Raw genomic sequence first — 13,160 nt, 5'->3', positions numbered from 1 at the left:
GAACCACTGTATAACTCTTTACCTTTCCAGGCTCTGTAGCACATATCAAGAATATACAATATAGCATGTCGAAAGTGAAAGAGCTAGAGGAGCCCCTTTGGAAAAACACTACCACGTGGGTGTAGAGATTTGACAGGGGTCAGGCACAGGCCTGGAATGTCTGATACACAACTGCCCCGCATGGGACCCCTGAACTCCATAGCACCGGTAAGTATACGAAAGTGGGGAAGGCATTTGCCTTGTGTACAACTATTCCAGGTTCAATCCCCGGTACCCCATATGATCCCCCAAGAAAAAGCAGGATTGATCCCTGTGCAGAGCCAGGAGTAATTCCTGAGCATCACCAAGTGTGGTCCCTAAAATAAATAAGCATAGGAGAGCTAGAAACTAAATTTCACAATGTCAAATGCAACTGAAAAAAAGCTATCAGTATATTTCAAAAGAGATCACAATACTAAGAAAGATACAGAAGGAATTCATGAATGAACTGTGACAAAATCACATTGCAATGTATAAACATATGTGCAAGAGATTATATGGGAACTATGTGCAAATATATATAATAAAAAACTATGTATTTATACACAAATTGATATTTCAAAACAAACGATAAAAAGTGATCCAGAAACTAAAAAAATAAAGAATATGTGCCTTGCACACAGCTGACTTGGGTTCAATCCCCAGCTTCCCAGAAGTAACTCTTGAGCACTGCCAGGTGTGGACCAAAAACCAAAACCCAAACAAAGAATATCAAATCGTTCACAGAAATCTTCTGCCCCGTCCATCCTGAGGCACCGTGGTCGAGAGCGGTTCCAGAGGACCTTTAGAGTGGCCTTCCCAGCCCAGCCCTGGAGTCAGTGACCCTCAGTCACTTGTCCCAGTGTCGCTTCCCACATAAACTTTCATTAAGAGAGGGAAGAACTGGTTCTTTCCCATTTGGCGAAAGGGAAAATTAAAATTACAATCATAAAGTGGAGAATATCATGAAAATTCAGACTGAGGGGCAAAAACAGGAAAAACTAAAAACCTCAGATTTGACATCAGACCTAACTTTCCAAAATGTTGTTCCTGGTCAAATAAAACCGAGGCGGGAACTTTCCTAAATGCACCCAAATCAAAGCATTGCAAAAAGATCAGGTCACAATTCCAGACCCTCCCCAATCACACATTAGGATGGAAACATAAGCGCTGAAGAAAGAGACAGAATAGCTGGGGACAGTCAGTTTACTATCACTTACAAATCTCACAGGGTAAAGGACAAGACACAAACAACCCCATTTCATCTACAAAAGCCATTCTTGGTGACAAGTTCTTCTCCAGTGCATGTGGAAAAGTGCCTTGTCAAGGAAAAGCTGTGGCACAAAGTCAGGTTTCCACGCGTCAGGAAAAGTGAGATCAGTCATGCCCAGAATACTTTCAGTCCACAACACTACCAAGCAAAATTAAGTATTGAAGCTGAGGAAAGTGTCAATATTGGAACTAAATAGCATATTGTTAAATAACCATTGAGATTCGAAGAAGTAAGATACAGAAAAAGTAATAAAATACAGAGAAATACGAAGTAAGATTCCATGAAGCAAGAGAATAAGATGAACTATCAGAATCTCTGAATCAGTGAAACGGTTAACAGAAATCTAAGCTTACAATCAGGAAACAAGAAAATCCTCCCAAAAATAATCTCAGGATCTGATAAACTAGAAAATAAAGCAGAATATGGAAAAGAATAAACATCAGGGCGAAAATTAATGACAGTCAAATAATGAAAGCAGGACAAATGACCAATGAAACTATTGACAAACCCTTAGCCAGACTCAGGAGAGGGAAACTCAAATAATCAGGTCAGACATCAAAGGAGAAAACGACAATAGATACCTCAGAAATACAACCAATCACAGAAAGAATAATGAACACAATCTACACCTGCAGAGACTCTAGAAGAAATGGGTGCATTTTCTGACTCAGAAAATCTAGTCACAATCATCCCAAGTAAAAAACTGATGAGCCTGAGTTTAAAATCTTCCTAAGAACAAAAACCAGGGTTCAGCCCAGTTTACTAGTGAGCTATACCATGACCTATCTAACCTCCAGCTACGAAAAAATACCAAAGAAACACTCATCTTTCTTAACTTCTACAAAACCAACAGGCCCCGAATAACAAAAGGAGAAGCGTTATTATTCTAAAAGAATATACCTGACGAAAATCGATGCAAAGACCCCCCCAACAAGATCTTAATGAAGGGCCTGGAGAGATAGCACAGCGGCGTTTGCCTTGCAAGCAGCCGATCCAGGACCAAAGGTGGTTGGTTCGAATCCCGGTGTCCCACAGGGTCCCCCGTGCCTGCCAGGAGCTATTTCTGAGCAGAGAGCCCGGAGTAACCCCTGAGCACTGCCGGGTGTGGCCCAAAAACAAAAACAAAAAGATCTTAATGAAGCAAATGCAACACAACTTCAGAAGGGTTAGCTGCCTCGACCAAGCAGGATTTACTACTGCCACACAAGCATGTGTGCTATGTGCAAATCTATTATTGAAACATGCCCATTGTCACGCCAGCCCCCCATATCCACGAAGGGAAGTAGAGATCATATGAATGTATTGACAGATGCAGAGAAACTGGAAGCCAAGATTCAGAAACCCTCAACAAATGAGGGAGGGAGGGAAAAAGAGAGGGAAGGAGGGCGGGAGAGAAGGAAAGAGGGAAGGGCGAGAGAGGGCAGTCAGTGGTGGAGTGTCATGGACACTGAGTTGTTGAAAGTGCATAACTCCAAATAAGTTAACACTGCAAAATCATGTTACTCAAACTACAAAAAGAAAAAAAAAATCTTAAAATATTTCAGAGAAAAAACTATTAACAGTAACAGACAGGAAAATATAAGTTAAAAGGACATCAACTAGGAGGGAGGGGAGGGGAGGGGGAAAAAAGACATCAACTAAATTTGATAAAGTACGCTGTCATATTACAAACAAGGAAATTCAGCCTCCAGACGTTAAAGTAATTTCCCCAGGTAGGTCAGATCACGTCACATCTAAGATCTTATAGCAAGTCAATGTCGACAACAACCAAAACGTCTTTCTCAAGCAATGATGAACGTCCTGAAAATTACCTGTTTATGGTGAACTAGCTGCTTCCTGATTTTTCTGGAATATAATCTATCAAGGCTACTGCTGCCTTTTGAAGATCTATTTATGTTCTGGGTATGCAGACTGTTGTTAATAAAACTCCACTGGTTACCTGTAAGCAAAGAAACATAAACATGTTAGTAATAATGCTATACAACTTGAATTCAAAGAACTTTACTGGTATAGAAAAGCACAAATTTAGAAATGGGTTAACGATGACAGGATTCTTAAACCTAAGCTAATTTTAGGCAAATAACAGTGTTTAACCAAGAATGATTTAGATACTAAATTACATTTAGATGGCATTGCTGGCAGTCTGTCATGTGTTTGTTAAGTGAATAGCTATCTTTCTCTACAACTATTTAATATTCACCTCTGCTCAACATATCATGGATAATGGCACTCAATTCTTTTTGTTTTTGTTTTTGGGTCACACCCAGCAGTGCTTAACGATTACTCCTGGCTCTAAGCTCAGAAATCGCTCTGGGCAGGCTCGGGGGACCATATGGGATGCCAGGATTCGAACCACCAACGTTCTGCATGCAAGGCAAATGCCTTACCTCCATGCTATCTCTCTGGCCCCAATTGGCACTCCGTTCTAACAAAAGCAAATGCTCACTATTCTATTTCACTCTATCTTTTGATGTAGTAACTCAAAGAAAGGGTAGTAAAAGAGTTTAAACTAATGATTGCATATATGAGGTAAAACAGTTTAAAAATGATGCATCTCTACTCATTCTCATTTTTAGAAAGTATCATGATTATGTGGGGTCACTTTTCAACATAGTTCAAGCCCAATACACTACATATAACCCACCCATCTTATTCTCAGGAGCTTAAATCCAAGACATATCTCTTCGTTTATATCTCCTCCACACAAATATATATTCTCTCCATGTGTCAAATGACTTCAGATTCTAAGTTTCCAAATGTGGATCAAGGATGCGGCTTAGGGGGAAGGTGCATGCTAGACACGGGGAAGGCCCTGAGATCCGTGTACTGAATTACCCCACTCCCTGCCCCAAATTCTCCTGTCTGTCTGTCGCTAGAATAGCCAGATGCTACAAATAAAAATAGAGGCAACTGTAGTGGAAGCCTTATGCCCCAATCCCAGAGGAGGGATTGGGCCAGGAAACAACGCTGACACAGGAAATAATCCACATGGGTTTAGGATATAAAACAGGCTCAGGAATATCCACCAACCACAAGCTCTCTGCTAGCTGGCAAACGGTACCGGCAGGCAGACAGGCAAGCCGCGGGACCGAAACCAGAAGTAGTCTCTCTGACCCGAGGTCTTTGTTGGGAAGAGTAGGAACACCCCATGGGTGGAGAATAGGGAGGGGTAGGGAGCCAGTCCAGAAGTACTTCCGGTTCATGAGAGACAAGCACAAGCAAATTAGAATTAGCCTGAACAGAATAAGAACCGGTTACTCAAATAGGCAATAGGTATTAGTTTCAGTCCTAGCTATGCTCTCCTGGCTTCTGAACCAGAATGGGATGTACCAGCCGTGCATGCATGCCTGTCATCTGGTACAGGGTCTGGGCACACATCGACCACTTTTCCCCTCCTGAGATGTGCACTTGGATGCTATAAAGCAGGGAAGCAATCTCTGTGCACGACTAAAGGGGCCAGGGAGAGATCTCTATGTGCAAGACCGAGACTGGGGAAAGATCTCTGTGCATGAGACTTAGTAGAGGAAAATGACAAGACTAAGGCGTTCCTTCTATACCAGAGTTGTATGTATGTTTTCTAGCATGTGAAGCAGTCAAGGTGAACCTTAAAGATTCCAGAGTATTTAGAAACTAAGTGCCATGACCAGACAAATAGCCTTTGAGAAAGTCCTTCACAAGTTTATTCTATTAAACTCCTAGACAATTCGTATGTTACCTAAAATCAGTGCGACGGAAATGGAACTCCAGGTCAGTAAACCGTCACTGAACATCCCCCAAGAGTCGTGTGAGCAAGTCTCTTACCTGTCATGAGCCTCTCGCGGTCTTTGCCATTCAGCGCTTTCTTGGCAGAAGCGGCTTCATCCTCGACAGTGGCCACGTAGTCGAGCAGCCTGGAGACCAGCATGACCACCCAGCTGATCATGGGGATGTCCAAGACACCTGGTTGTGTCAGAGAGGTCGAAATGAAAGCAGACGACTGAGTTTGACTCAAGTCTGACCAATCAGGGCAAAAGCACCGCATCACCACTAACACTAAGATCACTCATCATCCACACCAAAACTGAAATCTATACCCAAGAACTACATAACACGCAGGAAATAATAAACAGTAAATTCTTCAAAAATAGACAAATACTTGTTGAGTGAAATCTTGTGGATAACCCGTGAATTAGGCAAAATGAAATAAGGTGCCAACTTTAGACATGTAAGGATGAGTTTAAAAAATGTGACATTTTGAGGCCGGAAAGATAGCATGGAGGTAAAGCGTTTGCCTTGCAAGCAGAAGTTCGGTGGTTCAAATCCCGGCATCCCATATGGTCTCCTGAGCCTCCCAGGAGCGATTTCTGAGCGCAGAGCCAGGACTAACCCGAGTGTCACCGGGTGTGACCCAAAATCAAAACAAAACAAAACAAAACAAAAGTGCCATTTTTGGGGGACCAGAGAGATAGAACAGAAGCTAGGCTAGAATGTATAGCCTGCATGCAGCCACTCTGTGTTTCATCCTGGTACCCCATCTGGTTTTCTAAGCCCATCAGGAATGATCCCTAAACACAGAGCCAGGAATAAGTCTTTAGTACCACCAGGTGTGACCCCCTCAAAAACAGAAGTAACATTTTGAGGTTTTACATATGAGGGTTGGGGCATGGTGGCAAAAATAAAATAGGCAAAAAAAAAAAATTTTTTTTTTTTTTTTGGTTTTTGGGTCACACCCAGCTGCCCTCAGGGGTTACTCCTGGCTCTATGTTCAGAAATCGCCCCTGGCAGGCACAGGAGACCATACGGGATGCCAGGGTTCGAACCACCGTCCTTCCGCATGCAAGGCAAACGCCTTTACCTCCATGCTATCTCTCCGGCCCCAAAGTAGGCAAAGATTTTTATCCCAGTAACATATACAAAAGAAGCTCACCAACAGCCAAAACCACAATGGTGACTTAAAACTTAAATACTAATTTAAGCCCCCCCCCAAATGTATGGAACAAAATCACAGTAATTTCCTATCACAATATTCAAGAAATGAAGAGAGACAAGATTTAAAAGATGACTGTGTGATGGATGACATAATAAGGGAACACTGACGGCAGGAGCAGACATTGGAGGTGGTAGAATATTTTACAGAACATTATAAACATTGTAAATATAAAACATTATAAAACTCAACTTTAACTCTCAGAAAGCACGATCAATAAATCATGGGCACTTCATTAAATAACAAATTGATTTCATCACAAAAGAAAGTGGTGAGCAGTGCCTGTGCAAAGGCTCAATGGGCTGAAAGCAAGTTTAGCATACAGGAAGCCGAGTTCCACCCCTGCCACAACATGGTCCCTCACGATCCAAAGGTCCCTCACAACTGAACAGGGCACAACAGCCAAACAGGAAATGAAATTAAAGCAGGAGCCAGAGCGATAGGACAGCAGAGTGAGTTTGCCATGTTCGATTCCTGGCATCCCAGATGTTCCCCCGAGCCCAGCAGGACTAAATTCTGAGCACAGAGCCAAGAGTAACCACTGGCTGTGGCCCAAAAGCAATAATAAATTTCAGACACAAAAGAGAAAAGAGCTGGAAGTTCCAGCTCACCTCAGGAAGCTCACCACAAAGAGTGATGAGTTTAGTTAGAGAAATAACTACATTTTGAACTGTCCTAATATTGAGAATGTATGAGGGAAATGCAGAGCCTGTTTAGAGTACAGGCAGGGGTTGGGTGGGGAGGAGGGAGATTTGGGACATGGGTGATGGGAATGTTGCACTGGTGATGGGTGGTGTTCCTTTTATGACTGAAACCCAAACACAATCATGTATGTAATCAAGGTGTTTAAAAAAAAAAAAAAAAAAGCAAAGAAACAAAAAATAAAAGAGAATTAAAGCAAAAATTTAGGAATCATTATGATCATCAAACGAATGCTGTCCCTCTGAAAAAGTCTGCATCATAGAAATGCATTTAAAAAATGAGCAGCTGGGGCCGGGCGGTGGCGCTGGAGGTAAGGTGCCTGCCTTGCCTGCGCTAGCCTAGGACGGACGGGACCGCGGTTCGATCCCCCGGCGTCCCATATGGTCCCCCAAGAAGCCAGGAGCAACTTCTGAGCGCATAGCCAGGAGTAACCCCTGAGCGTCACAGGGTGTCGCCCAAAAAAAACCAAAAAAAAAAAAAAAAAAAAAAAAATGAGCAGTAATGAATATCCAAACATGCACTGCAGGAGATAGGTGAAAAAGGACAGGGCTAAAAGGAAAGGGCTCTTGCACTCAGTATGTATGAGGCCTCAACTACTGAGGGGGGTCACTTCTGAATAGAAAGGAGCAGCCCCCGAGTACAGGGTATAGTACAACACCCCCCAAAAAAGGAAAGAAAAAGTTTCCTATCCCCCCTCCCCCAAAAGGACTAGATAAAGGAAAGAGTCTAAGTCTCTGCTAAGGTCCCTTTCCAGTACCTTCTGTCCTCTGATGCAGGGTAAACTGTGGCTGCAGAGGTGATAGCAAGTTATCCAGTAGATTGAGCAGACTTTCTAACACCCCACTGTTGCTCAGGGACCGCTGACCAATGCAGGAGAGAAGCATGAAGACCCTAAGGACAGAGACACAATCAGTGTTAGGCAAGGCTTCTGCCTATCTAAAAGGGTTTACTTGAGATTACGCAGCATGAACAGAGGGTGTGGGCAGACCAAGATACTTAGGTGAAGGCAGGATGTGAAAACAACATCTGACACCACCAGGTGCATGACCTAGCTTTAACTTTATGTCTGCCCCACACTTCATTTGATCACATAAAGGGACAGGGTGCAAAAGAAATAGTTCTCTTTTTTTTGGGGGGGGGCCACACCCTGTGACGCTCAGGGGTTACTCCTGGCTATGCGCTCAGAAGTTGCTCCTGGCTTCTTGGGGGACCATATGGGACGCCGGGGGATCGAACCGAGGTCCGTCCTAGGCTAGCGCAGGCAAGGCAGGCACCTTACCTCCAGCGCCACCGCCCGGCCCCAAGAAATAGTTCTAAACACTCATCTGTGCATTCTGTTTGGAAATGCAAGAAATACTTGTGTTGGGATGAGAGCTACAGTACCAGTATGGAAGGTGTTTGCTTGCAAAGGATGCCGAGATTGCCAGATATAATCTGGGCACAGTTGGGTGTGGCCCAACCACTCCCCAGCGAAAAAGATATCACTTCAGTTAAATCATGTATATATTTCTTCCAGATGTCCTTTACAGAACAAATCCACAAAGACATGCACCCAATCAAAATTAATTCTACACAGTGGTAGGAAATGTGCAGGGGTGAAGAGTGTGGGGACACTATGTGACTAAAAATAAATCATGAACTCTTTTACAATAAACCTTGTAACCCTGGTGTTTAAAAGTTATTTAAAAAAGCAATATTACACACACACACACACACACACACACACATACACACACACACAGTCATCTGGCCCACCTGTCCTGTGCAAAGATGATGAGCAACACACACACACACAGACACAGACACACACACACACAGTCATCTGGCCCACCTGTCCTGTGCAAAGATGAGCAGCTGCTCAGAATTGTACACAGACACACACACAAAACCCCAGCACCGTCATCTGGCCCACCCATCTGGCCCACCTGTCCTATGGGAAGATGAGCAACTGCTCAGAATTGTGTACACACGCACACACACTCACACACACATACTCACACACACACACACACACACAACCCCAGCACCGTCCTCTGGCCCACCTGTCCTGTGGGAAGATGAGCAGCTGCTCAGAATTGTACAACTCCTGCAGCACATTGGACAGGAACTGGCCCCACCACCTCTCCCCACCGCAGAGCTGCACGAGTAATAGGCCCGTGTGCAACCGGATCTTCGGGGTCCCGCTGATGCACAAGTGCTTGAACAGCTCTTCGCAGGCCTGGGCGTGAAAAGTGCTCTGCAAAACTGCAGGAACAGAGTGTCCTATTACAAGAAAGAAGACAGTAAAATTTCCTATTGAAAGACACACTAGAATCATCATCCTGCTAGACTGATTCATTTTCTTCTTCACCAATCCTTATTTTACTAATTGGCCATGACTCCTAGGGGCTAGGGAGGCATGCCGTACATTCACGTGTGAGGCCCTGGTTTAAATCCCTCTCGTGGCAAAAACAAAAACAAAAAACCGAAATACAGGTAAGACATTTCCTTCCATGCAGCTGACCCGGAACAAACCCAGGTTTGATCCTCGGCATCCCATATGGTCCCTGGAGCCTGAAAGGAGTGATTCTGAGAACAGAGCCAGGAGTAACCCCTGAGAGCCACTAGGAGTAACCATAAAATGTTCCACTTCCATATTCATACTGTTTTGATCTGTTAAAAATACTTAGGAGAGTCAGAACTTAATTCAATTATATTAATTCTACATGAGCTGGGTACAAGCAGACAGAACCAGGTTCGATTGCCGGTATCTCATATGATTCCTGAGCATGCCAAGAGTAACCGCTGAGCACAATCAGGAGAAAACCCTGAGCACTGCCAAGTAAGGGCCAAAAACAAAATAAAAATAAATCCATCCCAACAACCCTCCAAGTCCTGCCAGGAGTATTCCAAGTGCAGAGCCAGAAGTAAGCCCTGAACACGGCCAAACATAACCAACCAAGCAGCTGGCAATCAAAGAAAGGGCAGCACACAGACCATTAGAGGAGTGCAGGAGGCTGAGCAGGGTGTCCAGCAGGTATCTGATGATGGTGCGCAGCTGCTCGGTGGAAGATGCCTGGATAATGTCCTGGGGATCCGAGGCCTCGCACAACACCCGTCGGCTGGCACCCAGTGCCACTCGGAGGCGCTGCACGGCGTGGTGGGCCAGGTTGAGCTGCAGCTGGAGCTGAATGCAATCCTGGTAGGCCGAGAAAACCCTGCTGTCTTCCTCCACGGCCTTGTCGGGCTTCCGCAAAAAGTACTGAGCGTTGTTGGCGCTGTTGAGGGGAGGAAGGTCAATGCTTTGCAGCAGAGTTTCCAGCCGATGACAGGCTAAGTTATACCTGTAAGTACAAAATAAGAGTGGACAGCAATGTTATGAGCACAGAAGAGAAAGCAAACCTATAGAGCGCATCAACAGAAGGGAAAATCATCTCTATCATCCTCAGGACCCCCATCCTTTGTCCTCCCCTTGCTCACGTCTCCTTTATTTTTTTTAATTTTTTATTTTATTCATTTTATTTATTTATTTATTTATTTATTTTGGTTTTGGGGCCACACTCAGTGGCACTCATGGATTACTCCTGGCGCTGCGCTCAGAAATCGCTCCTGGCAGGCTCAGGGGACCATATGGGATGCCAGGATTTGAACCACCATCTGTCCTCGATCGGCTACATGCAAGGCAAATGCCCTACTGCTATGCTATCAATCTGGCCCTTGCCCATCTGTCCGAATGTTGCCATGGCCTAGAGGCTCTCCAGGACTGCTCTGCATTTCCTGGGCCACCCCCACTGGGCCAGCCAAACTGTTGAGTGGGACTCAGGACTACACAAACGCATACCCATCAAGGATGATTCTAGAGGGCCTTAGTCGTGATTGGACCTTGGTGCAACCACTCACAGGCTAGGGTCTTTCATCCTCCTTGGTGCCCTGAGAAGATCTTTCCCGAAGGAGGAACTAAAGGCCTGACTCCTACGGACACTGACACTGAGCGGGGCAGAGGTGGGGACTGACCGGCACTGAATGTCCTCCTGCAGGGCCACCATCATGGCCAGGTGCTGGTCCATGTCGGGCTGAGCGGCAGCCTCGCCCTCGCCCCGCAGTGGGTCGTGCATGAGCTTCAGCTCGCTTTCCCATGGCAGGATGTATGTGTGTCCGTAATAGAAGCCCAGTGGGATCTTGGCTCTGGCGTTGGTGCTTCCGTAGCGGCCAATGACTGTGATCTGGAACGGAACACGGTCCCATCTGTGTGCGCCCACCTGCCCGCCCCAGGAAGAAGGCACAGTGCCTCATCAGGAACCCCACCCCACTGCGTGGGGGCTTCCTGGGGACGAGTGCTGGGGCTTACTTTCATGAACCTGCAGACAGGGGGCGGCACAAGGTCATGGAGGATCAGGGAGTGGGTGCTGATGTCGGTGGCCACGACCAGGCGCCTCCCGTCCACCTCTTCACCCAAGGTCCAAATGTCAATGGACAAAGAGGCCAAGTCAGCGCAGGTGGGAATCAGCACGTCAGTCAGCAGGATGGGCCGGCCGAAATCCAAGGTGACGAATCTCCTTGCACCTAAAAGAAAAAGTGCAATTGTTAGCCAGGCCCCTCCAAAAAAAAAAAAAAAAGACCTCACCAATCAGCTATTCTCCAATAGCTCCATTCGAGAACTGTTGGGAACATTCACATCTAAAAGACTCAATCATTGGCTAAGTATAGCAAACGAACCAAAAGGAAGTGATTCTCATTCCAAACATATCTGAGAAAATATCTGTATTGGCTTTAATCCCCAGGACAGATGTAAAAAATAAGCTGTTTCTCTGAAGGCAGCCAACTGTCCATTTGTTTAAAACAGAACGAAAACAAAGCAAAACAAATGAAAGGAAAAAATAGTGTACTGATTATTCTATAAAGAACCTATCAGCAATGAATTTAGCAATGCTGATAGAGCGACATGCTACCAAAATGTCCTGTGCAATTTTAAATCCTATTTAAGTTCACGTGGCATTGCAACTTATACAGGGTAAAGATGTAAAGAAAAAGACAAGACAAAAAGAAATATGAAATCCACTTGTGGGGGCTGGGGGCTTGTTTGAGGGTAGAACACACATGTAACACGTCCAAAGCACTGCAAGGCACAAGGTACAGGGGGAATGCTGTTCTGGGGGTGCGTGACCCTGAGAATAAGAATAAGAAATAAGAATAAGAGAATAAGAAAACTTCCCTGTTCCTGTAAGAAGGCACTAGAGTAACATACTGGGGGTAGGGGTGGAGAGTTCACTTAAAATAAAACATTAGAAATATGGGGCTAGGGGCTGGAGAGATAGCATGGAGGTAAGGCGTTTGCCTTTCATGCAGGAGGTCATCGGTTCGAATCCCAGAGCCCCATATGGTCCCTGTGCCTGCCAGGAGCAATTTCTGAGCCTGGAGCCAGAAATAACCCCTGAGCACTGCCGGGTGTGACCCAAAAACCACAAAAAAAAAAAAAAAAAAAAAAAAAAAAAAGAAAAGAAATATGGGGCTGGAGAGATAGCATAGAGGTAAGGTGTTTGCATTCATGCAGAAGGTCGGTGGTTTGAATCCCGGCATCCCATATGGTCCCCTGAACCTCCCAGGAGCGATTTCTGAGCATAGAGCATAGAATAGAGCCAGGAGTAACCCGAGAGCTGCCGGGTGTGACCCAAAACCAAAAAAAAAGGGAGGGAAAACCAAAAAAGGGGGAGGGAGGGTGGGGAGGGAGAGGGGAGAGAAGGGAAGGGAAGCAAAGGGAAGGAAAGGAGGGGGGAAAGAAAGACAGGGAAGGGAGGGAGGGAGGGAGGGAGGGAGGGAGGGAGGGAGGGAGGGAGGGAGGGAGGGAGAGGGGGGAGGGGAGAGGGAGGGAGGGGGAGGGGGGAAGGAAGGAAGGAAGGAAGGGAGGGAGGAAGGGAGGGAGGAAGGGAGGAAGGAAGGGAGGGAGGAAGGGAGGAAGGAAGGGAGGGAGAGGGGGGAGGGGAGAGGGAGGGAGGGGGAGGGGGGAAGGAAGGAAGGAAGGAAGGAAGGAAGGAAGGAAGGAAGGAAGGAAGGAAGGAAGGAAGGAAGGAAGGAAGGAAGGAAGGAAGGAAGGAAGGAAGGAAGGAAGGAAGGAAGGAAGGAAGGAAATTGGGGCCAGAATGGCAACACAGTGGTAAGGCCTTGCCAAGCAGTCAAGGTTCGATTTCCAGCATCTCTTATGGTCCTTTGAGCCTACCAGGAGCA

The 13,160-nt window shown here is 45.7% G+C and overlaps 1 protein-coding gene across 1 annotated transcript in view; it reads right to left on the bottom strand.

The window, feature by feature from the left end:
• The window catches only part of BIRC6 (baculoviral IAP repeat containing 6), a 162,874-nt gene that overhangs the window by 64,954 nt on the left and 84,760 nt on the right, over positions 1–13,160 (bottom strand). Inside the window, exons 28-34 of the mRNA XM_049784698.1 lie at positions 11,287–11,501; positions 10,953–11,161; positions 9,936–10,282; positions 9,002–9,221; positions 7,717–7,850; positions 5,093–5,230; positions 3,103–3,230 (exon numbers count right to left, since the gene is read on the bottom strand). Of these exons, the coding sequence (XP_049640655.1) occupies positions 3,103–3,230; positions 5,093–5,230; positions 7,717–7,850; positions 9,002–9,221; positions 9,936–10,282; positions 10,953–11,161; positions 11,287–11,501 (1,391 nt within the window). The remainder of the gene's footprint in view (positions 1–3,102; positions 3,231–5,092; positions 5,231–7,716; positions 7,851–9,001; positions 9,222–9,935; positions 10,283–10,952; positions 11,162–11,286; positions 11,502–13,160) is intronic.

This window comes from Suncus etruscus, chromosome 12 (genome assembly GCF_024139225.1).
Source record: "Suncus etruscus isolate mSunEtr1 chromosome 12, mSunEtr1.pri.cur, whole genome shotgun sequence".
Classification (NCBI taxonomy): domain Eukaryota; kingdom Metazoa; phylum Chordata; class Mammalia; order Eulipotyphla; family Soricidae; genus Suncus; species Suncus etruscus.
Note: the sequence above shows the minus strand (reverse complement) of the source record. Positions and strands in the feature narration are given on the sequence as shown.